General features: G+C 43.9%; 1 protein-coding gene across 3 annotated transcripts in view; it reads right to left on the minus strand.

Annotated features, from left to right (window-relative positions):
* Positions 1 to 463: 463 nt before the first annotated feature.
* INO80C (INO80 complex subunit C) overlaps positions 464 to 23,387 on the minus strand; it is a 45,270-nt gene continuing 22,346 nt past the window's right edge. For all 3 annotated transcript variants that reach the window (XM_074988005.1, XM_074988004.1, XM_074988006.1), the window contains 4 exons: positions 21,513 to 21,623; positions 18,179 to 18,290; positions 15,490 to 15,557; positions 464 to 4,492 (listed from right to left, as the gene is read on the minus strand). In XM_074988005.1, coding sequence (XP_074844106.1) covers positions 4,361 to 4,492; positions 15,490 to 15,557; positions 18,179 to 18,290; positions 21,513 to 21,623 — 423 coding nt within the window. In that variant the 3' untranslated portion in view covers positions 464 to 4,360. The remainder of the gene's footprint in view (positions 4,493 to 15,489; positions 15,558 to 18,178; positions 18,291 to 21,512; positions 21,624 to 23,387) is intronic.

Raw genomic sequence — 23,387 nt, forward strand, 5'->3', positions numbered from 1 at the left:
GTCCCGACGGGGCTCCTTTTCAAAAGGACCCCGCCTACTTCGAAGCCCCCTTATTCCTATGACCAGATGGGAATAAGGGGACTTCGAAGTAGGTGGGGTCCTTTCGAAAAGGAGCCCCGTCGGGACGAGCCACGCGGCAGAGAGGCGCGTCAATTTCGAAGTGCTGCGGCCGCCCGCATGCTAATGAAGCGCTGAATATGCATTTCAGTGCTTCATTAGTAAACTTCGAAATGGCCATTTGCGTGGCCATTTCGAAGTTTGGGGCTAGTGTGGACACGGCCAATGAGTGAAAATGAGCCATGTGGGATGAGAGGGAAAAAAAGTAGCAGTAGATAACAAGGAAGAAGGAAGAAAAAGACCGTAACCTCCTGTCAGCCAAGAGATGTTCCACCAAGTATTGTTCCTTAAAAATGCAAACTTCTGTACCTCTAATAAGTATGAGCTCGTTCAGTATGAGACAGCCTCAGGTTTTTAAAGTGGTATTTAATGTATTTACATAAATACATATTATGTACAGTAGAAACTTTAAACAAACCTGATTACATGCTGACATTGTCTGATTACATACAGTTATACCCCAACAGCACTCCTGCTAGGGACTCTAAATGTGAAGCACTAAAACTTGTCCCCTCCACTAATGGAAGTTGGTTCACTAAAATATATATTATCCCACCCAGCTTGTGTCTCTCATATCCTGAGACCAATAGGCTATAACAAAATTGGGAAAAAGAGTGGACTCTAAAAGCGTTCCTGTAGGGATTTATACCAAAAGAACTTTGAATGTATTTGTGGAAGCCAATAACCTGTGCTGAAATCCAGTTTTTCTGAGCTGCTGTCTGCCCAGTCAAAGCAATACTGAACTCATAGTAGCAACAGTGGTATTACAAGATTTCTTTTCATATCAGAGGAAAGCTTATCTTAAATACATTCTCAGTATATCAAGTAAGAAGAAAACATCCCTTTTAAAACACATACGCAAAGGGAATGCGGTCTTGTTGTTTACTGACATCAACCAAGGTATCCTATCTTACTATTTTTTGTTGTGGCAGACAGTTGTAGCATTGTCCAATATCCAAGGCATCAAGGGCCCCCACTGTTTGTAATTGACTTTATTTTGTAAGTATTGGATCATAAAAAATGAGGATTTAAATCCCAGATGCATCCAGTAAATTTGAAATTTGCCATTAATTAACCTTTCTGTTTAGGAGCTAAAAGTAAGCCAATGTTGGTAGTACACTGCATAGTCATCCCTGCAGTCGAGAGAAAAAAAAATCTATACTAATACTTCCATAGGGCTGTGTGTGCAAAACACAGTGCATACACTCATTGCTGGGAGTTTAGACTCCTAAGTACCATGAGCCTAGGTTCATTTCATAAGATACCCTAACTCCACTCCTCTTTAACCTTGCCATTGAAATTCAATAAAGGATTATAGGATTAAGAACCAGTGGTGTGGTGAGGAGAGAAAGGGGCAGAAGCAGAGCGGACAAGAAGCTGGGGTGCAAAGGGACAACTGATACTAGCTGGGCCAAAAGATTTGTTGAGGGAGCTAGAGGCAGGGGAGAAAAAGATTGGCCAAGTACTCAGGGAAGGAGGGAGGGCAGGAGAGAGAGAGAGAGAGAGACTGGAAGTCAGCGCTGTGCAAAGAATGACTGGCTGACAGGTCAGGAGAGAGGGAACTGGGGCTCACTGGGCATGCGGCTGAGAGGCAAGGAGTTGAGACAGTGAGGTGGCAGACTGGGACTAACTGAGCAAAGGTACTGCGGTGGCAAGAAACTTGGTCTGGGAGACCAAAAGAGGTAAGAACTGGTGGGGCAAGGAGACTGAACAGACAGCCAGGCATAGCGGAGAGGCCAGGTGGAGGTGGGAAGGGATTAGGCATAGAGATCATCCTTCAGGCGGCAGCATGGGCACAACAGTTTCTACCCACTCGATCACACTCCCCTCCAAAGCCTGGACTGGAATTCAAGAGGCCTGCATCTCACCATGCTCCTGTCAACAAATATCTGGGAGAGCGGTTGGCAATGTAGCTAATGCCCCTCTGGTGCCGGTCCCTGTCAATGGATTGTGTGGGCGTTTCTATGATGGTAGTGATGGCACTTCTGGTCTTTTTTTTCTTTTTTTTTAAAAGAAAAACCACTAGGAAACGTCATGGGGAAAAAAACCAACGCCTATATTAATAACATTACCAGGGTTGCAAAGGCATGCTCTTGGAAGTTAAGGAAAGGCTAGAATTTATGTTGCCTATACAACTTTACTTCACCCCTCTTATTCATTGTGCTTGTGTCAGCTTGTGTATATAATTTAATTATGGTACGTTTTCTTGACTGCTGAAAGCTAAAATATCCCAACTCATTGGCCCTGTTTCCCCCATGCAGGGCCATGCCCCATGTTAGGCTAATCAAGTTTGTAATATAACAGCTATTATTGTGCTAGCATTTCTATAGCTCCAGTGACCAGATGTCCTGAGTTTAAAGGGACAGTCCTGTATTTAAGCTGTCCCACAGCTGTCCCCACCTCGTCCTAAAATATAGGCAAGTTGTCCCATATTTTCTGTCTCCCCCTTACACCCTCTCCTACCCAAATCAGTACAGGCTGATTCTGTTGCTGTTTGGATACCTACTTGCCAGGAAGTGGCCCATTGTGTTGTCTCTGCTGCCCCTACATCAGCCATTCATATGCCCCTGCTCTCGCTTACCTCTCCCTGCTATGCCTCTGCACCTGCTCCCAGCCCAGTTGCTCCTCCCTATTCCCCAGGGAGAGAGAGATCCTGCTCCCAGCACTCTGAGGAGAGCACGGTGCTGGTCGCAGTGCTCAGGTCACCAAGAGTCTGTTTGGCAGGATTCTTCCTTTCTCTGCTTCCGCTGGCTGGATCAGAGTCCCAGGAAAGCCCACGACCTTCTGGGCTGGGAGGCTGTCCCATACATCCTAAAGCCCTGCACAGCACTAGCACTGTGGTGTAAAGTGGCAGGGGAGAATGATTTCCAGCCAGTTTGTGCCCCAAACCTGCAGGGTCCACATCATCTCCTTGGATAAGGGCTTAGCATCCTCTTCATACACTCCCACCCCCTCCTCTGGGCCCTGCCCCAGAGAGAGTGGGGCTGCTCCAGTCCACGACACCCTTCCCTACTCGCCAGCTCTCTGAGTTGGCTGAAACCCCTGTAGTAAGGCTCTCTGCGAACTGGTGCATAATGCAGCCTTAAGTTTAATCCCTTCCTACCTGTGCTGTAGTTGGGGGCCAGGCTGCAGCTGGGTTATATCGGTGACCAGCAAGAGTTTGGAGGTGTTAGCTGCCTTCTGTGGGAGCAGGAAGGAACAAGCTGCTTCAAGCCTGGGCAGAGGAGCAGGGGAACAGAAGAGATGAGCTCCAGAAAGACATAGATAGGTCAGGTCATCTCTCCCCCACAGCCCATGTGGTTGGAAGCTGCTCCTTTCTCTTTTGGTACTGCATAGTGTTGAAAGCTGCTGCTGGCCCCATTCTGGTATGAACCCTGACAGAAATCTGGGGAGGCCATGTGACCCTGTGTGCCCTCTTCCTCACAAATTGCCTTGGGAAGACAAAGCACCAGGAACCACGAGAGACAGGTCTTTCCCAGGAGCCAGCTAACAGGTGGGTAGAGAGCATGGGGCAGGGATAGTCGGGTCTGTTCCCCCTGCCCCTTTGAGAGAAATGTATGGAAGAGTGTGTATCACTTCTCCTCATGTGTGAGTGGAGTGAGGGGGGGTCACTTCTCTCAGTGTGAGCCCTAAAGCGTTAAAGAATGTAAATTAAAAAAAAAAATCCAGCTAGTCAGCATTTCTTTCAAACGGGCTCAGTCAACTTGATGTTTGTATTGTAGATTTCTCACTGAGTGTAGTTGAACTCACTTGATTGATTTTACTAGGTGTCCTGTATTCAGAGGGAAATAATGGCCACCCTCTGTTTAGATGCCTTCATTTAAGGACATTAACCAATTAGTCCCACAACAGCATTCAGAGAAGTATTTTACAGGGTGGAGGGGGGGTGGTCAAACTGTAGCAAAGAAGTTGTGACTCCTCAATAGCCACAGGAGGAAATCCATACACAAGGCAGATTTAGAACTGAGGTCACTACTCCTAGGCTCAGACTGCTCATTCTTCTGAGATAAACACCAGTACACATAGCAATAGCAAGGATGAAATCTTGGCCTCATTCAAGTTAATGGTAAAACCCACAAACTATATCAAAATTAAAACCAGATATTCTTTTGAATGCACATTTCTATACCAACCACTTTCAGACAAATACAAATATAAATTTTTAACAATCCCCCATAACCTCAATGCCACAATCACAGTTATCTCAGGCTGTGGCTGGTCACTCAAAGGCATTTTACAAGTCTTATGGAACTATACTTGTTGCTTTCCTTAATGCCAAGTAACCCGCAACAACGTCTGATGGAAGCATCCGGATGTAGGCAAATTCTTCAATGCTACTGAATCTCAGCTTGCTCTGTGGATCTGTATAATTTGCCTAGAAAGGAAACAATGGCAGAGGTACCATTTAGAGAAAAATCTCAATAAAAATGTCAAAGCAAAATATTTCTTGAGTCCATAATAATGTGTATAACAGCCCAGAAATTTATAATACTTTACCATGTGACAGTCATTCCCTCTTTCTTCCCTCACATGTCAACTTATGAGAACTGAACAGTTTCCAGAAAAGCTTTTATATCAAAATTCATTAAACACAAAAAGGCTAAAATAGCTTCACATTCAGATCTACACAGCAGGGGAAAAAAACCTACCACAGTGCTCTAGCATTACCTTAGCAACTGTATGTCTAGTACAGTCCTTTACAAGGTAATTCTCTAAAGAATGGGGTTCCTGCCAATAAATTACCAGGAAAGAGGCTGAACTACGAGTGGCCTAATAGTTTTGGCTCAATTTCCTTGCATGCGTCAGATGGATTCCAGCTTTCATTTTCTTTATAATGGCAGACTTTTTTTTTTTTTTAAAAAAGAAAAAACTTGTTGTTCTATGACCTAACTGATAAGAAGCTTGATCTTGGTGTTTAGCATTATTCCAGATTTCTGCTTTCAGCATCATACAGGCTGAGTGGCACAACTAGCATTGGTTTAGTTTGTACTCTGCGCTTCTGCTACATTGGGAATACGGCTTCCTTGATGAGGTTTCAGTTCCGCCCCCCCATCATCCCTCACTCTCTGGTGCCCCAGAAGTTTGAGTAGTATGTTACCTCTCCGACTCAATGCATTGGGGAGACCCAGGAAAAAACCTACTCTTCATGGCCCTGTTCTCGCCACCCTAGGCTCACATGAAGTAACTGTTGACCCTGTTAGTCGTATCTTATGTCATGCCCACCTTCTCCTTCTTAACATGGGATTTGGGATGGTGGAAGGCTGTGAGGCGTGGAAGCTTGTTTTCCTGAAAGGAGCATATTTCCACTGAAGCTGGGTATAAGAAGCACTGCAGAAGCACACTGTAAGTCACTACAGATTCAGGGTATAGTGTTGAAGAAGGAAATGTTCTCCACAGCAGAATAAATTTTTGTGGGGGGACTAACATTCCTGCTAAGCCATCCATATGTGCAATAACTTTTTTTCATTTACACTGGGGCACAAGTGAATGTGCACCACCAAGAGAAACACAAAACCTAGTTGTGGGCATTCTGTTAATCAGTTGGGCAGCATTAGAATTTCTCCTGAGCAGCTGCACAAGAGCTTACAGGGAACACTAGGTGTGGGGAGAGAGCCCTAAAAGTAAAATTTCAGTACATGGTTATTGGGTGGGGGAGCAATCCAGTCAATTACCAGAGCTGTGTTCTGTAAAAGAGTATATTGAGAACTATTTCCATGCAGCTTTTTTAAAAAAACAAACAAACAAACAAAAAAAAAAACAATTCAAATAACTAACATGGAAAACACTCAAGGAAATAAACCTTTTCATGTAGTTTTCAGAAAACAGCAAATGTAGGATTGACTGTAGTTCCAATAACATCTCTGATTTAGTGAACAGAATTACTCTGGATATATTTCAAAATATATCAGGTGTTGCCTGTGCTTAGCTTATAGTATTAGCATTAGGGTAGATATAAGGAAGCCATGATATTTTGGCTCATTGAGGCCTAGAAGAATCTATGCTTACCTTCTTTCCTGTCAACAGAAACGCAAGGGGCCTGCCCAGTAAGTAGGGAATGAGAGGGAAAAGCTTGGGCAAATTATTTTTTATAAGTAGGTTTAAGGTCAGGTCAGTAATGGTGCATCATTTCAGTCTGGGCCGTCTAAAAAACACTTTTCAAATAGCAAAATACACCCAAACCGTCTCTCACTTACGGAAAAGAATAAAAGGTCATCCGATATATTCATGTAAGAGGGCTAAGATGGGAATTTCCCTTATAAACTCTGTTTCAAGAAAAACAGGATGAATAGAAAAGGTCATCATACATAGGGGGGTCTCCGTAGGTATTCAAGATTCGATTATGTCAGACCCTAATTTAGTCAGCACAAGGGAAAAAGGGTATAAAACAATCCTTTGGGAGAACAGAAGGGTGCGTAACGAACGCCCACGTGACGCGTGTGAAGCTGTGCCAGATGGATCCACACCAAGGGGGTGCCTATCGCCCCAACTCTCTCTCTCTCTGTCTTTCTCTTCTTGTTATATTCTACTCTTGTTATTTCTTAGAACTCTTAGCTAACCCCTTCCTTTTCTGAACCACTGCAATAACTCCCTTTTGACAGGTGGAAGCGAGCTGGTCTCTGCTTCTAAAAAGTTCAAAAGAAGTCAGAGTATTGCATCCTGTTTGCTAGACATAGGATAAAACCATAAGATTAATCAGTAAAACAATAGGTATTGCTTAGCAATATTGTTAAGTAAGATCTTTGATTGTAATCTAAGTACTAACCGCGATATATTTTTATTGTAGTGTCTTGGCTAAGTGCTGCATATGTATTATTGTACTATTAAATAAAGCATAGGTATTGTTAAGATCACTGTCTGTGTTGTGACTGGGAATCCTGAAAACTCACCTCCGGCTTGGGCCTGAGGCTTTGCCTCAGATCTCACCATTAACTCGGGGGAGGTGCGAGCCTATAATCTTCACAAAGTTTGGTTCGTCCAAACAGAGAATTTTACCTGTCTTTTTACCACAGTTACCAATTCCCCTTGATCTGGATTAGATTTCCACATAACAATGTTTTCATAGTTCTGGGTTTTCGCCTTAGATTCTGGTAACCACCTTATGCTTTGAGTCAGATAGCATCTGCTGTACCCGGCGTGAAGTACTGTTTCCAGATATTTGCAATACAACCCTTTTGCCTGGGCCAACACAGGGTTCTGTAAAGTTTGGCCCACGGATTGTAAGAAATGTCTAAATATAGAGGCTAAATTGTATTTACTGGATATCATCAAATGTTTGTTTAAAGTAATTGTGACAGTGAGCAGATCCTCTGCTACTCTTACACTTCATACTGGAGGTCAAAACATTACTACATACTAGACATAATTACATTCTACTGATTTTCAAATAAATTATGCTAGAAGCAATCTGATTAAAACTTTCTAATATTTCTGCAATTATTAAACCAGATAAAAAGCAGAGCAATGCAATTCTGCAAGGAAAAAGTCCTCCACGTTTTGTAAACTAAGTCAAAGCCACAGATAATTTTATCACATTTGACGTACGTAATTATCTTGGTCTGTTTCTACAGCAACAAAGCTGATATAAAAGGCAGAGAAATTCGAGCATTTGAGTAATTTTTTCTGTTACATTACTTTGTTCTATATGTTAATATGAACATAGGCCTCTCTTCTAAGCTTCAATAGAAGAGTTAAGTGTCTAAAAATTCAAATACAATCCATAAATGCAATTCTTTTTGAACTTTTAGCATATGCTGCATTAAAACCATAAATTGGCTGCTTTGTTAGGCCATTAAGGGATATAATTTCATCTGTGGTACCACACAGAAAGAGACAAGAATCAACAGAATTCAGTTGTGGTATTTAACATAACTGCTGATGTACTGAGGAGGAACGTTTAATGTATTCCTCATTTTATATAAAACAGACCATTTAATACTTCCTTGCAAGAGTAATGCTAAAGAATTTATTATACATAAAAATTTCTGGGGAATCTTCTACTTCTTACAGGAAACGTCCTCATACAAATGCTATCAGCTTTCTCACAAAGAATATGGGGACATTTTTTAGACTAGACTTCTAAGATACTCTGTTACTCACTGTATCTTCACATTAGGAAGCTATTTTAAGAATAAATATTGTGCTTATGAACCAATTCTGGCTCAGCAATTTAAAGGATACATCATCTCCTATTTTAATAAGAAGAGTTGTTAAACAAGGTATTTCTGATATTTCTAACAGTCAAAGAACTCTTCCAGCTATAAGGAAAATAGGAAATTTGTCCCAAGATGCAGTCAGAAGATGGAAAATTAGAAAAAAACAGATGAGCCAAAAGAAAAAAAAGCATGATCTGTATCATGTTAGTGTAGTTAAATGTATGTAGCTCGTTGATGGTGAGGGGTGAGAAGCCTGCTGAAGTCAGTAGGAAACCTGCATGCTTCCTAAGACTAAATCTGGTCTCCTCTGGCTAATAACTTCTGTTCTGACACCCCTTTACAAAGTAATGGGAAGTAGCAGCCTCTCTTATCCATATGCACACCAAATGACCAATTATGAAGAAAGTCAAGGCAAGTGTGGAAGGGAACTAGAGAGCTGTTCTGGGAGGTAAAAGTGGAAAAGACTTACATGATTAAGCTCCTGCAACAGGCCTCCCCCTGTGTGAGGCCTGAGATGTTACTGCAACTCAAGTAAACCCAATTAGGGCTGCTGTTAACACCTGGAAAGCCACTGTGAGGTGAAGGTGAACAAATGTTATCTCACCCTCTAAAACCACCCTATTTGTCTATTTCATCTACCTGTTGCATCCTGTCTCTGTCACAGAATGAGCCACTTCTGTTTATGTGGCACATAGTATAAGTGAACCCTGATCCTTTCTGGGCACCTTCGGTGCTGCCACAATACAGTAAACCCTCAATTTAATGGACTGATGGGGGTGGGGGAAAGGGGTGACTGTTAATGCTGAAACCCCTTACATTCGAATATGCAGGACTGGAGGCCCTTTGCAAGGCACACTAGGGAGTGCTCCATCCAAGACCTGGGAGGAACACAGCTCCTCTGGCCCCAGTGGCTCCTCCGGTGAGTCACCGGCATTTATTTGTGGGGGGAGGGGGGTGGGGGGTCTGGTGGACAGCATCTGTTATGTCCAAAGTCCATTAAACTGGGGTCCATTAAAGCAGGGGTTTACTATATAGATTAACATTCTCGTTAAAAAACACAAATTGGCTGGTGGAAAATGGTCTTATTGGATAGATGAGTAATGTCCCGAATGTCAGGGGAGGAAGACATGTCTGAATCAGTGGTCTGATTAACACAGCCTTGTAAAATTGTGCATATCTGCTTTATAGGTAGGTAAGCATCCTTCAGTCTGCGTAGACTATGGATCGTGCCCTTCGTAACTCCATTTAAGATAGTCATTTGCAGCGTTGACTGTGACTGTGGAGGCCCACACGAGAGTGACAGTCCTTGCTACATCTGCTGCATATGTAGTGGGGATCTGGCAGGTCCTTGCTGTCCTTTCTACGGGTTCGCTTCTCCTCTGCTAGCTGTCTGATCTTCATCTTGCCCTTCTGAAGGCCTTTGTGTAGTTCCTGTTTCCAGCCGCTGCGGTCATCTGCCAGCTCTTCCCATCTGGGTCAACGTCTACCTCTTTGAGGTCCCTTTTACAGACGTCTTTGTAGTGCAACTGGGGGCACCCGGGAGGTCTTTTGCCAGAGGCTAGCTCACCATACAGGTTGTCTTTCGGGATCCTTCCATCATTCATCCTGTGGACGTGGCCAAGCCAGCGGCGCCGCCGCTGCCTGAGGAGGGTATGCGCATGGTTGGAATTCCAGCTTGCTCGAGGACGGCGTTGTTGGGCACTCTGTCCTTTATATCTATGTGCTATATCTGCTTTATATCCACAGGTATCCGCATTGGCAGATGTGAATGTGGATATTCATGGATTATTTTTTGCAGATATGGATACAAATTTTTTATCTAGCACCCTAAAAATCTGCTGATAGCTACTTTATATCCACAGGTATCCACTTGGGCAGATCACTTTGGTGGATGCAGATGCAAATAAAATCTGTTGAAGCTCTCTTTATCGACCCTCTAGATTTAGGAGTTGTCAGCTGAGATCCAAGTGACTCATTCAGTTTCCCAGGTGTCACTCACAGATGAACAATCCTACAGGAGACATTATCTCCAACAGCCTTTACATTTTTATATATTGTTTATACAGGTTGAGCCACTCTACTCTGGCACTCTCTCATCCATCAACGTCCATAATCTGGCATGCTTTTAGTTAGCTGGATGACCACTTATCATGGGTAAGGCTAAATTTCCTGTGGTCCTATAAAGTTTCTTTACAGCCACCAGTCCTGGCTCTGTGTTCTGTGCTGTTTATAGCTGTAGTTTACCCCTAAACGTCTTCTAAGAGCCCAGTAAGCAGTGAGAGTGTTTATAATGCTGCTGGACAACATTGACCTCCTATGGTTCAGTAAATTCTCTTGTGCGGTACTGGTTAGGTCCCCAGGGTGCTGAACTAGAGAGATTCAATCTGTTTTTATACAGAACTATGTTAAAATTAAGGTTGCAAAGAAAAGTGTTCAAAAGTTAAGAAATGTCTAATCTAATATTGTTTGTACAAGCTTAATTCCAGTCTCCTTGGGTGTATGCATTATAGTGCAATCTTTAAATACATAATCGCATTCTATTTTTTCATCAGCAGTCAGTGCTCAGATTGGCTTGTGGTCACTTAATGAGCAACAATTAAATGCTTTATTTTGCTCCTTGTTATTTGATATGTGGTTCTATACCTTATTTACTGCAGCCCACTCTAACCCTGTTCTGAAGACAGACATTTATATTTCCCTACAGTCTTCTCTGACGCTCATCACTACAGTATCTGAATGTTTTACAAACAATTCAGAGATAAGAAAGTTGTATATCCGAGCTTTAAGGTTGTGACACTGGGGCACAGAGAGATTAAGGTCCAAAGTGTCCAACAATTTTTGGTGCCCAGTTTGAGATACGCAGGGTCTGCTTTTCAGAATTATGTGAAAGTTTCCATGTTCAAAGCAAAGCTTCTATGGTCTTCATATCCAATTATTCTGTGCTCCACTCTTTTGCAAATCAGACCCTACAGCTGTTTCTACACAGGCAAGATCTTCCGGAAGAACGGTGCCTTCTTCTGGAAGACCTGAGGAGTATCTAGACGCTCTTTTGGATTTCTTTCAGAAGAAGGTGCCCCCTCTTCTGGATTCTGTACTCCACTTCAGAATCAGGAAGAGGACCTTCCTCCTGAAGAATCTTCCAGAAGAAGGAATGTGTAGATGTTCCAGAAGAAGCAGTCCTCCATGGTGGCAGCCTGCTGGAGAGCGAGGCCGCTCTAGACACCCCCACCAAGCCTCTGTGGTCCCCAGGTCCTTGCAGCCTTTAAAGCTGCAAGTACCCAGAGACCCCATGGCAGGAAGCTGAGAGTGTGAGACAGGCACCAGATGCAGGGCTGCCTGCCACACTCCTCCGAGGCCCTGCAGTGCCCAGCGAGTCCCGACCTGCAGGGATGGCCAGCAGGCCACTACCCCGCACTGCCCAGGGGAGCCCCAGGCACCCAGATGAGGGCAGCCAAGACCCCGACCAGGCTCCAAAACGGAGGGCCCCCTCCTGGACTGAGCCAGAGCTCCAGGACCTCTTGGGGCTCTGGCGTGATGAGGAGGTCCTCCAGGACACCAGCAGGCACTGGAGGAACATGCGCACGTTCGCCCGCCTCGCCCAGGGCCTTGGGTGCCCATGGCCACCCCTCCCAGACACTGGAGCAAGTCAGGTGCAAGGTGAAGGAGCTGCAGCAGGGGTACATATGGGCCCAGGACAGCACCCACTGATCTGGCTATGCCCCTGCCAGCTGCCCCTTCTACCGGGAGCTTTGGGACCTCCTGGCTGCAGATGACCCCTCTTCACTGTGGAGACAGCTGCACCTGATCCCCCTGCCGCACCAGAGGAGGAGGGACCCACCACTGTGGACGTCCCATCTGATGGGGAATCCACAGCCGGGTCCCTCGTCATTGCGGTGCCCTCCACCGCCAGCAGCCAGGCCCCCTCCAGTCGGGCATCACCCGACATATACGAGGCCCCCTCGGGTAAGTGCGCACCATGGCAAAGCACAGTGGGGGGCGGGGGCGGGGGCGGGGGAGGGGGAACACCTGGGCCTGGGCCCAGAAGCCCTAACGCCTGTTCCTGGTCAGGGCCCAGGGCCCACCCATGCCTGCAAGCAGCACCCAGTTCCCTCTCCCATGGAGCATTCCCCCCCCTACAGTGCCCTCCAAGTCCCCCCTGTTGCCCCCCCCAGCTGCTCCTGTGCCCCCAGCCCATGACCTCCCAACATGGCTTGTGGCCACAGTGGGCCCCGTGGAGGGTTGCCCGAGCTACAACTCATCCCCCTCCAGCCCCTCCACTGAGGCTGGGCCAGGTGCCAACCGGCCCTACCTGCCAGTGCTTCCAGGCCCATCAGCATACCGCAGGGTACCACGCAGCCGGGGCACCCATGGGTGCCAGGGCTCACGGCCTTCCACCCCATCCCTTGATTAGGGCCCCCCACTGTTCCTGCCCCTGTCCCCCTCCAGGTTTAAGTGCCCTGCCCCCTTGCCCCCTATGTATATAGTTCACGCCCTCTCAAGTTTTGGTGGTTGTTTTTATTGTTCACCATTTACTATTTACATTGCTCACTGTTGTTTGAGGGTTAAATATACGTTAGCATTCAACACATCCCCCCCATCCCTGACTACTATGGGGGAGGTTGGAGGGTGTGCGGTGTGTGCATGGGGGGCCTGTGGGGAGGGGTGCAGGAGTTTGTAGTCCCCTCAGCTGAATGCCTCCCAACGCACCTCCCAGATCCAGAGCCCATCACTGTCGAGCCACCTGTTGGGGGACGCAGTGGGCTGCTGGTAGCGGGGGGGACCCCTCTGCCATCAAGCCCTGGCACAGGGTCCCCTCATGCCTTGATGAGGTTGTGGAGCACGCAGCAGGTGGCCACGACCTGCAGGACGTTCTCCACCCCCACATCAAGGCACGAGGAGATACCTGAACCATGCCTTCAGACGGCCAAAAGCACAATCGACGGGATACCAGGCCCATGTGAGCCAGGTGTTAAACAGCTCCTGGGAGGGTGTGACGTGGCCCATGTATGGGTACATCAACCAGGGCTGGAGTGGGTAGACCGGGTCGCCTATGAGGCAGAGAGGCATCATGACGTCCCCGATGGCGCGCTCCTGCCACGGTACAAATGTCAGCCTCCATCCTGTGGAACAGGGCGGAATTCCGCAGGATCCGCGTGTCATGTACCCTGCCCGGCCAGCCGACAAATGTCCGTGAACTTCCCACAGGCGTCCACCACCACCTGGAGCACGATGGAGTGGTACCCCTTGTGGTTGATGTATCGGCCGCCACTGTGGTCCGGGGCCCTGATGGGGATATGCGGCCCATCGATTGCCCTGAAGCACTGGGGGAACCTGAGTACGGTGAAGCCCTTAATGACTGCCTCCAGGTCCCCGATGCTCACCAGCTGCCACACCAGCATGTGGTTGATGGCCCTCATGACCTGCACGGGAATGGGTGCACTCATGGGCATATGCGGAGGGGTCCCTGCTCCCCTCCCTTTCCACCCCCTCACTCCTTACCGGGCCCCCTCGCTGAGGGACCCCTCTGGCAGTAGCCATGTGGTATCCTTCTGGGCTAGGCCAGCCTGTCTCCCCCACTCCACCCCCACCGGATCAGCACTTGGGGTCCCAAGCCCGCCGGTTCTCTCCCTCCCACCAGCGGGGCAGGGTCTGGGGCAGGGCTTACCTGGAGGACGATGGCCCCAGTGGTGGATGTGCACACCCCGAACTGCTGCCTGCTGGATCGGCAGCTGTCCGAGGTGGCCAATTTCCATATGGCGAGAGCCATGCACTTCTCCAGGGAGAGGGTTGGTCTCATCCAGGTATCCTGGCATTGTAGCATGGGGGTGAGCCAGCTAGAGATCTTGAGGAAGGTCTCTTTCTTTATCTGCAGGTTCTGCAGCCAGCGGTCATTGTCCCACTCTTCCATGATGACCCTGTCCCACCAGTCCACGCTGGACCGGTCAGAGGGGGCCTAGTGGGGCAGTGGGGGTTCAGGACCCATGGGCCTGAGGCTTTGTCTCCACAGGAGGCTGAGGAGGGTGGCCAGGAGGATGGCTAGCATGCGGGTGAGGGCAAGCCTGCTGTCCTGTGGCTGCTGGGGGGGGTCCATGCCTGCTGGCTGGTGGGCGGTGGACAGGGACCTGGGTCTGGCTTACTGTGCACAGACGTGGCTGTCCTCAACAGCGTTTGCAGAGAGGGGCTGTTTGGGTGGGGCCCTTTAAGGGGCTGTGTGGCCGGCAGCCCTGGAAGGGCTCCCTGGCTGTGCAACCCCATCTGTGTTGTTTCCTGCCCTGTTCTTCCAGAAGAGAGCCAGTGCCTGTGTAGATGCACTCTTCCAGAAGATCATCTTCCGGAAAAAGTGCCTGGTGTAGAAACAGCCTACATGCTTAAAGTTGGGCACTCAAAAACCACACTGTTAATTGAAAAATATAGGTTAAGTGACTTGACTAATATCACATAGGAAATCTGTGGTAGGGACTAAACTGGACTCCAGTTCTGTAGAGCAGCATTTAATTGCATTAACTACATTCAATGTGGATGGACTCTTTGGACAATTTAACTACCAAATTTCCGTGAGTCTCTACTAAACATATGCAAACTGACATCTTTTCAAAGTTTTATAATTTGGGTGCTTTTTCCACAGCAGTAGCAAAAGGTATCTCGAGGGCACAAAGACTACCCCACTGCCAAATTTCAAGTTCCTATTCCAAATTACAGGAGCATTAGAGCTACTCGGTGGACCAGCTGTAACACACACACACACACACACACACACACACTTTCCCTTAATTTATTCCCTGCAACCATCTTTCCAAATCAGACTAACACTAATGAGCTGGAGACAGATACCCAACATAGAAAGTGTGACCTGAATAGTGAAGATTGGAAAAATTACAATAAACAACTTTAAAACAGGGTCCTTTCAGGTAATAGGAAGCAGCTGAAGTGTCAGTGGGTGTGGAAAATCTGACGCTACCCCAGGAAGAGGGAGTATAGGGGAATTTATGCAGCTAAATCAAGGGGCAAGGCCGTTAATCTGCTTTTGGATCTTTAGCCATGGAGTCCACCCAGATCTTGGAAGTTATGTGACAAAAGAACTTTAGATCAGGGTTTTGGCCCTAAATCAATGGGACACATTTACATACATTGCTGAAATGGGACCTATGTGAATGAATCTTAATTTTGTGTTGTGAGAAATGAGATCACCAGTTTAGATAAATTTAAAAAAAATACTTACAGGAAGTCCTGATATATCAGAGTATTTCTTGGCTGGTTTAAAGGAAGGAGGAGCATCAATATTAAAATCTAAAAGGTACGTGAAAGAGAGAGTAAGATATTAACTTCTGCATTCTCTCTTTTCGGGGTCACTTTAAAAAAATAAATAAATAAAAGAAACGCTTGAAAAAGCATTATTGTTTAAAAACAATGATTTTACTAGGTAAAATTTCTATTGCCAAGCAACAGTAAGGAAAAAGCATTACCACAAAAAACTGAGTTGCTTTCTTTGAAGAAGAAGGCCCTCATCCTGCTTGCCTTACTGATAGGAGTATGGTCAGCAGGCTTGGCCGCAAAGGAAGAAAAATGGACAATAGCTATTCATACTGCATTACAAACAAGTCTTAATGCACTTCATCTCCAGTTAGATAATTATATCTGCAAGAGTAGCCATTATGTCTCCAGTATGTTAACACCACCAAACATTGCTTAAGACTGAAGCTTTCAAATACTGTAATCCACAAAAGCAAAGTAATCTTTTAAACCAAATAAATCTTCAAGCATATGCCACTTCAAGCCTGGCCAATGACCTAGAAAATTGTCCGAATGCTTAAATGAAAAGATGGAAATTGCTATTTTGGCATCTTTTAGACAGTAATAGCATTGTTCATATATGCAAACACTTATTCAAACACAACTCAGTATGTTCCAATTGTTAAAAAAAAAAAAAAAATCCTGATTTCCCCCATATGCATCTGATCCAGATTTTATGGATGAAGGATTCCAATTTAGCAGATGAGATCCTTTAACTGTAATGTGCATTGTAAGGCAGTAATTCAAAAGATATTAATGCCACAGGCAGCTGTTTTAAAATATGCAATTACAATTTTCTATTTTTTAAAAAATGTGTAAATTTACTTTTACAAATAGAATGTAGTGCAAATAGCAACATCAGCAGATTGCCAGTTATAACAGCCAGGAACACAAAGTAGCCTGCATTTTCCTATAATAAAAGTCTCCAAAACACTTTTTCACAATGGTCTGTTATTTTTGGATAAAACAAGTGCCTCTACTACCAAAAACAAAAACAAAAACACCCACACCCAAACCCTGAGCAGTGAGTCTCAGAGTCTGGCTCAATTTTTTAGGCTTGCACTACGAATCTAAAAAAACACAGTACAGACATTGCTTTTCAGGCTGGAGTCTGGGCTTTGAGACCCACCCCTCTTGCTGGGTTTCAGAGCCCATGCTGTAATCTAAGCAGAAACATCTACATTGCTATTTTTAGCCCCATGACATGAGCCTGAATTAGCTCACTGGGCTCTAAAACTTGTTGCCACAGGGGTTTCTCTGCAGAGTGGATGACAGCCTGACAAACTGCAAACTCACAATTCCCAAGGTGCATTTTCGTTTCTTATAGATTGCCTCCTGTTCACTCTGAACAATTCCTTACTCCATAGGTAGATTATGGCAGCTATGGGGCTACTCAAGAACTATCACTCAATGGCCGTGTCTACACTAGCCCCAAACTTCGAAATGGTCACGCAAATGGCCATTTCGAAGTTTACTAATGAAGCGCTGAAATGCATATTCAGCGCTTCATTACCATGCGGGCAGCCACAGCACTTCGCAATTGGTGAGCCTTTCCGCCACGCGGCTCGTCCCGACAGGATTCCTTTTCGAAAGGACCCTGCCTACTTCGAAGTCCCCTTATTCCCATCAGCTCACGGGAATAAGGGGACTTCGAAGTAGGCGGGGTCCTTTTGAAAAGGAGCCCCGTCAGGATGAGCCGCGCGGCGGCGAGGCGCGTCAATTTCGAAGTGCCGTGGCCGCCCGCATGCTAATGAAGCGCTGAATATGCATTTCAGCGCTTCATTAGTAAACTTCGAAATAGCCATTTGCATGGCCATTTTGAAGTTTGGGGCTAGGGTAGACTTAACCAATGGCTGCATCTACACTTGCATTCCTCTTTCAAAAGAGGCATGCAAATCGAAAATGTAAATGGAGCATAAATTTGCATGACACTATTTGCATATTGTTTTCTAAAGAGCTTTTGAAAGAGGCTATTTTGGAATTAGAATATGCAAATGAGATGTCAAATATGCAATTTTATACCTCATTTCCATGCCTCTTGAAAGAGGAATGCAAGTGTAGACACATCCCATATGAATAAAGGTGACAGAAACTTGACCTGAGTAAGAACCAAATCTTGATTTACTAAGATTTATTTTCCTCACAAACTTCCCTGTCAAACACACACACACTTTCTAACACTGCTCACAATTATATATTTCTTTGTTCCTCTCCTGGGGAACCCAAAGCCTCCACGGGCCCCAGCTCCATGCTTCTGGAAGGGGCGCAGCCTTGGGCAGAAGAGGCAGGGCTGGTGTGCCAGCACCAATTTAATGGGCCTCGCGTTCCAGCTGCTGTCACAGAAGCAGTGGTGGTAGTCCGGAGCCTTAGAGCCCAGCAATACATACGAGACTTGTGTTGCTGGGCCCTGGGGGCAACTGTACCTTTTGCCCCCCTCCCCGTCAGTGGGTCTGTTCCTCTCTGTTTGGTTGTGGGATCAGACAGTTCTTAAATAGATCACAGGAATTTGTTCACCCAGGGTAGTACATCCATAGGTAACATTTAAATTCATTTTAAAGTAAGTAATTTGGGTAGATTTTATTATTTATAAATACATGCAAAGCATCTAAGCAGCTTACAACTAGGATCATTGAGTTGCCATGGCAATGCCCTTTCAGAAGCAAGAATTTGTTTTAGGTTCTTCCAAGTTCTGTTCTTCTTGCCAGCTGCTGCTCCACCAATGCCAGAGTGCTAGAATTAAAACATAGTATTTGAAGAACAAATAAATAATGACTATTTCAAAATATGACATTTGTATGTCACAGCTTTTGTGATATGCCTCATCTTCTCGTGAACCATTTATCACGCACTTGTTTAATCAATAATCTAACATGCTGTGCACTTTAATTTCAGTTACAAGAAAAAAACATTTTTGAACGGTGTCAAAACTACTATATTAGGGATTAACCAAAGGAAATTAAAATCTGCTGTTTACAAAGAAAATCAGTGTGGTTAGGGTTAGTCTGAGATTATAGGATTCAGCATTTGTATGTACTTTCCATTGTATTAAAACTCTTTACTATGGGATTGAGATTATAACTAACTTGTGATTGCATGTCTGAATTCTCTTTTGCATGGCAAATAACATAGGTGCAGCTGTACCTCCAGGAAGTGAAAAGTAATTGTGGAAAAATAATGAGCCACTTCGGCAGATGCTAATGAGGCGCTGTCATGAACATGCAGTGCCTCATTAGCATAATGGTGGCCACACACATATTGAAAGTGCTGCTTTCAAAACGCATGCTGCCTGTGTAGCCGGGGGCCTTTTGAAAGTACCCCCTGATTTTGAAAGTCCCTTCTACATGGGCGACGTGTTTCGAAAGCAGCACTTCTGAAACATGTGTGGCCACCGTTATGCTAATGAGGCACTGCATATTCATAACAGCACCTAATTAGCAGCTGCAGAAGTGACTCATTAGCATGCCCCTTCCAAAAGGAGGAAGCTAGTGTAGCCACGGCCTTACAGAAATCTTTTTTATCTTTCAAATGAAATAAGACAATAGAATATTGTTCTGGACAGACTATTTTGTATTTTGAAAGCTATACTAAAGGAAGCCATGTTACAGTTATTATAATAGTAATTTCAGTTATCAAATATGATTGCTTTGGAGTAATTTATTTATGTTCCTCATGAGGCAGGAGATATACAGCATACTGTACTACTTCTAAATGATGAAAGGATTCAGCTTTCAATTTACTTCAAAAAAGAACATTTTCTTACAGCTAAAAATGTTATCTCTGTTCATAATTACTACCTACCATGTCAGCCTTATCAGAACTCTCACAAAGTTCTGCAAACAAATATTTTGCCGTATTTTATAAATTGATGTGTAAAGTGCTTGAGAGTGGGAGGAGATGGCAATGGTAAAATGAATGAATGGGATTATTCACTGTGAAAAGATTTTCCACATAGGTGACTGTTAGATACTGTACTCAGGGAAGATGCTCATGATACATCAACTTTTTTTTTTTTTTTTTTTTTTTTTTTTTACACAATGAAAATGCAAAATGGAAAGTAGGTGGAACATTTAGCTTTCTTAGTAACACCCTCGTAACCTCGATAACACTGAATGAGAGAAACTATTGACAGATTTCTGTCCCAACACATTTCTAATTCAGATTCATAACATGTTTTTCCCACATCTCTTCATGTTTAAACATACCTATGTGCCGTATGATGGGAACTTATGACATGATCTAAAGCCACTGGGAAGGCACATAGCCAAACTGTAAATATACTAATTATTATACTATGAAGAATGCTTATTCTTCTTTAATCAAAGGAAGAAAAATGAGAAGCTACCTTTTTCATGGTATATTCTGCTTTTTCATCCACTTTAATCAAAATTAAAATACCTGGATTAAAGACCTGATGCTGTAAGGTGCTCCACACCTTCTGGCATCTGAACAGATCAAGGCACTGAGAATGGAATTGAGCCTTTCCAAATGTATAAAAATACCTATGGGGGTGGATAGTGCAACAATGATAGCTGCTGATTATACTTTACTTAAAGAGCTGGAAATTGCTGTACACTGGATTTATATAAACAAGATCAGCATCATTTCAGTGCTACGTGATTGTAAAGGCGCCAGTTCTGCATGTGGATCTATACAGAAATATCCCTACACCTGCATGAAATTAACTGGGTGCCTTGGAAATTAATGGGGTTCTCTTCTTAGGCAAACCTACGCTGCAGGAGCTGGAACTATTTTTTGTAAACGAGATCAGACTGATAGCTTTATTAACAAGAAACGTACAGTAGCAGTAGATATAGTATGAAGCTCACTGAATTGGCTTATGAACGTGCCTCAGATTTGCTCTGGAGGGATCACGTCTAGGAGTTTGAGTCATGCAGAAAAGTACTATGAGAAGGTGACTGGTCCAAAGAGAGCTTTATATAGTCTGCCAAGAAAATTCTAGTCCTGACCAGTAGCAAGACAGCAGATATTAAAACAAAACAACCCTGCCCCGTCCCCACCATATTATAATCAGATTACTAGCTATTATTAACTTGCTATCCCTCTACCTACACTTTAATTCTGACACTTTTATTTTTAAACAGCCTGTAATTCTAAAATTACTAGAGCTTCCACCATGTGAAAGCTGTAATGGAAAGATTTTAAGAGAGCAGTAAGTATCTGTTTCTAGCTCTAGTGATTGAGAGAATGGCTGATAACATTACGTTGGAAATGAAATTACTAAGGGAGAGCAAAATGGCAATTACCAATGACATGATCGATTTTTAGTTCCATTATTTTGCAACCTGACTGGGCTGAAGAACAAATGCCTCATGCACTTGAATGGACTGGATTCTCAGATTTACAAGGGTTTGTTTCTAGCTTGGGCGGCTTGCAAGAAACCATACAATAAAACTATTACAGGTACGTTGATCTACCAGCAGTACTCTACTTTGGTTCCAAACAGAATATACACAGTCTTGCCTCTGAACTAGTGTCATTTTGATACTCTGTAATTTAACGCACACGTTGGATTCTGAAGCTGAATTATTTTAAAATTGATTATATGATATGGACCCTTGACTTGGCTCCTAATCTTTCTTACTTAGGCTATATCTACATTAGACAAAGAAATATGACGGCAGATACGCAATTCCAGCTATGGCAATTGTGTAGCTAGAATTGACATGTCTGCTCTTGGATAACTTGGCCATCTCTACTGGGGGAGGTTGACGGGTTTCTCCCATCAACCTCCCTTACTCCTTGTGTCTCGCAACAAGTACAGGGGTTGACTACGACCACTGAGAAGTTGATTTTGTGCATCTCTATCAGTAGGTAGATCTTCTGGGGTAGCGTAGACCTGCTCTTACTTGGAATATCAGCAATGCAGCAATATAATATCTTAATTATTATTTCATTCAGAGATTTAGAATTTCTAATTCTTAAAATACTTACAATGAAGTTTGGATCCTTAAATGGCAATGGTTTGATGGAAGCTTCTATTGGCCCAGTACCGGGATCTACAGTCATAAATTTATTGTCATTCATTGTCTCTGCACCTATACTCTGCAGAACAAACACACACTCATTACTTTATTTTAAACATATTCAGATTACAAAGAAAACCATTTGCTTATTTGTTAAACATTAACTTTTAATTATTTTCTTTAGATGTAAGCTTTTTTTAAACTTTAAATAAATGTTACTTGCTATTTGAAGGTGTAGCATTAAAGGAGTCTGTCAAGCAAATAAGGACCAATATTTAAAATCTGGTAATTTAAAAAAAAAAAACAAAAAACAAAAAAAAAAAAACACACCTCAGAGAGGCAGAAGGGTTACCAAAGTCTACTGACTAGAAATGCCATAGGTTTTGTTTTAAGGTTGCAGAAAACCAATCTGAATAAACTGGATGTGAGCACATAAATGGACAAAAGTACATAACATATGGTTCAAAATGTTCAGTATTAATAAAATTGCAATATCATCACAGGAGAAGACTGATATTTACATTGAGCTTATTCCAGAGGTTCTTAATCAACTTTCCCTCTATTCCTGAATTCAGTGGGAATTGTGTCTAAATAAGGACTGTGTGGAGGCTGACCCTCATGTTGTTGTCCCAAAAGCTACCCAAGGTCACAGATTTCGTGATCCTGAAGATGGAGTTACCACTTGGGTGGTGACATCTAAGATTTTAGCCCTCTCTTAGGAGAGCGTTTGAAAACAAAGAGGAAGAAATTAAGCTGCAATCTGATAACTGACCTTTCAATCTTAGGCATGCATATACATAAACACTTCCCTAAAACACAGGGATCAAATCATTTTCCTAAAAAAGTGATTTATTAACAAAACAAAAAGATAAAGTATACAAATAAAGTGATAAAGCACAGTGGGTTTCTGGGTGGTACTGAGCAATTTAAAAAAAAGCCAGTCGATAAAAGCACGGAGAATTACTTCCCTGGAATTCGTCTTAGAAGTTACAGTATATAGTGGGTACATCAGCCAATCTGGGAAGTCCCACAACAACTTCAAAAATAAAAGATAACCTGATCTTATTTAACTATGTATTTCCTTTCTACTTACATATCTGTATGCTCAGGTCATGTTGTGGCCTGAATATTACTGGATTCACTGAGCCCTTCTTAGGATCAAAACCATCTTTATCTTTATCTTTCAGCCAGACAAAAGAAAAGACGGGTAACCCTTCAGCATGGAACTTCTTCAATTCTAACGATCCTTCTCTTTTACCATTGGCTCCCCTGGCTGCATACCAAATGAGAACCTAGTCTCTCTGGGTTCAACCCTTTACAGGCAATTATTCATGATAGACTGTGGGGGGTGCGGAAATAAAGACCTTTACATTAGTTCCGAAATACGAGTCTTGCAAAATTCCACGTGCCCATTTGCTGTGGGGTCAGGTTTTTGGGGAAGGAGGAGGATGGATACATTCTTCGTTTTTGTTTTTTAAGTCATGACTGTAAGGAAGAGCAAAGAAATGTGTGTCTAGGCTAGCCAATGTTGATGATATTTTACAAGGCTGATACATTGTTTTCTCTTTCTTTCCACAGTGCCCTGTTAAGTTTTTATTCAGTCTGTACCATGAGTGACAGAAATATAGCAAATGCTAAATACACAAAAATTCCTAGGTGAAAATCTGGCCATGTTGAAGTCAATGGGAATTTTGCTGCTGGCTTTAATGGATTCAGAATTTTACTTCCTAATTCTTCTTTCTTGAAGACCAAAAGGACTAGGTTAAAAGCTAACAGCCCTTATAAAATAGGCTGACAGATATTTCCATATCCTGCCTATATACTGACTGTGCTCAGACTATAA

Source organism: Carettochelys insculpta, chromosome 2, assembly GCF_033958435.1.
Source record: "Carettochelys insculpta isolate YL-2023 chromosome 2, ASM3395843v1, whole genome shotgun sequence".
Lineage (NCBI taxonomy): Eukaryota > Metazoa > Chordata > Testudines > Carettochelyidae > Carettochelys > Carettochelys insculpta.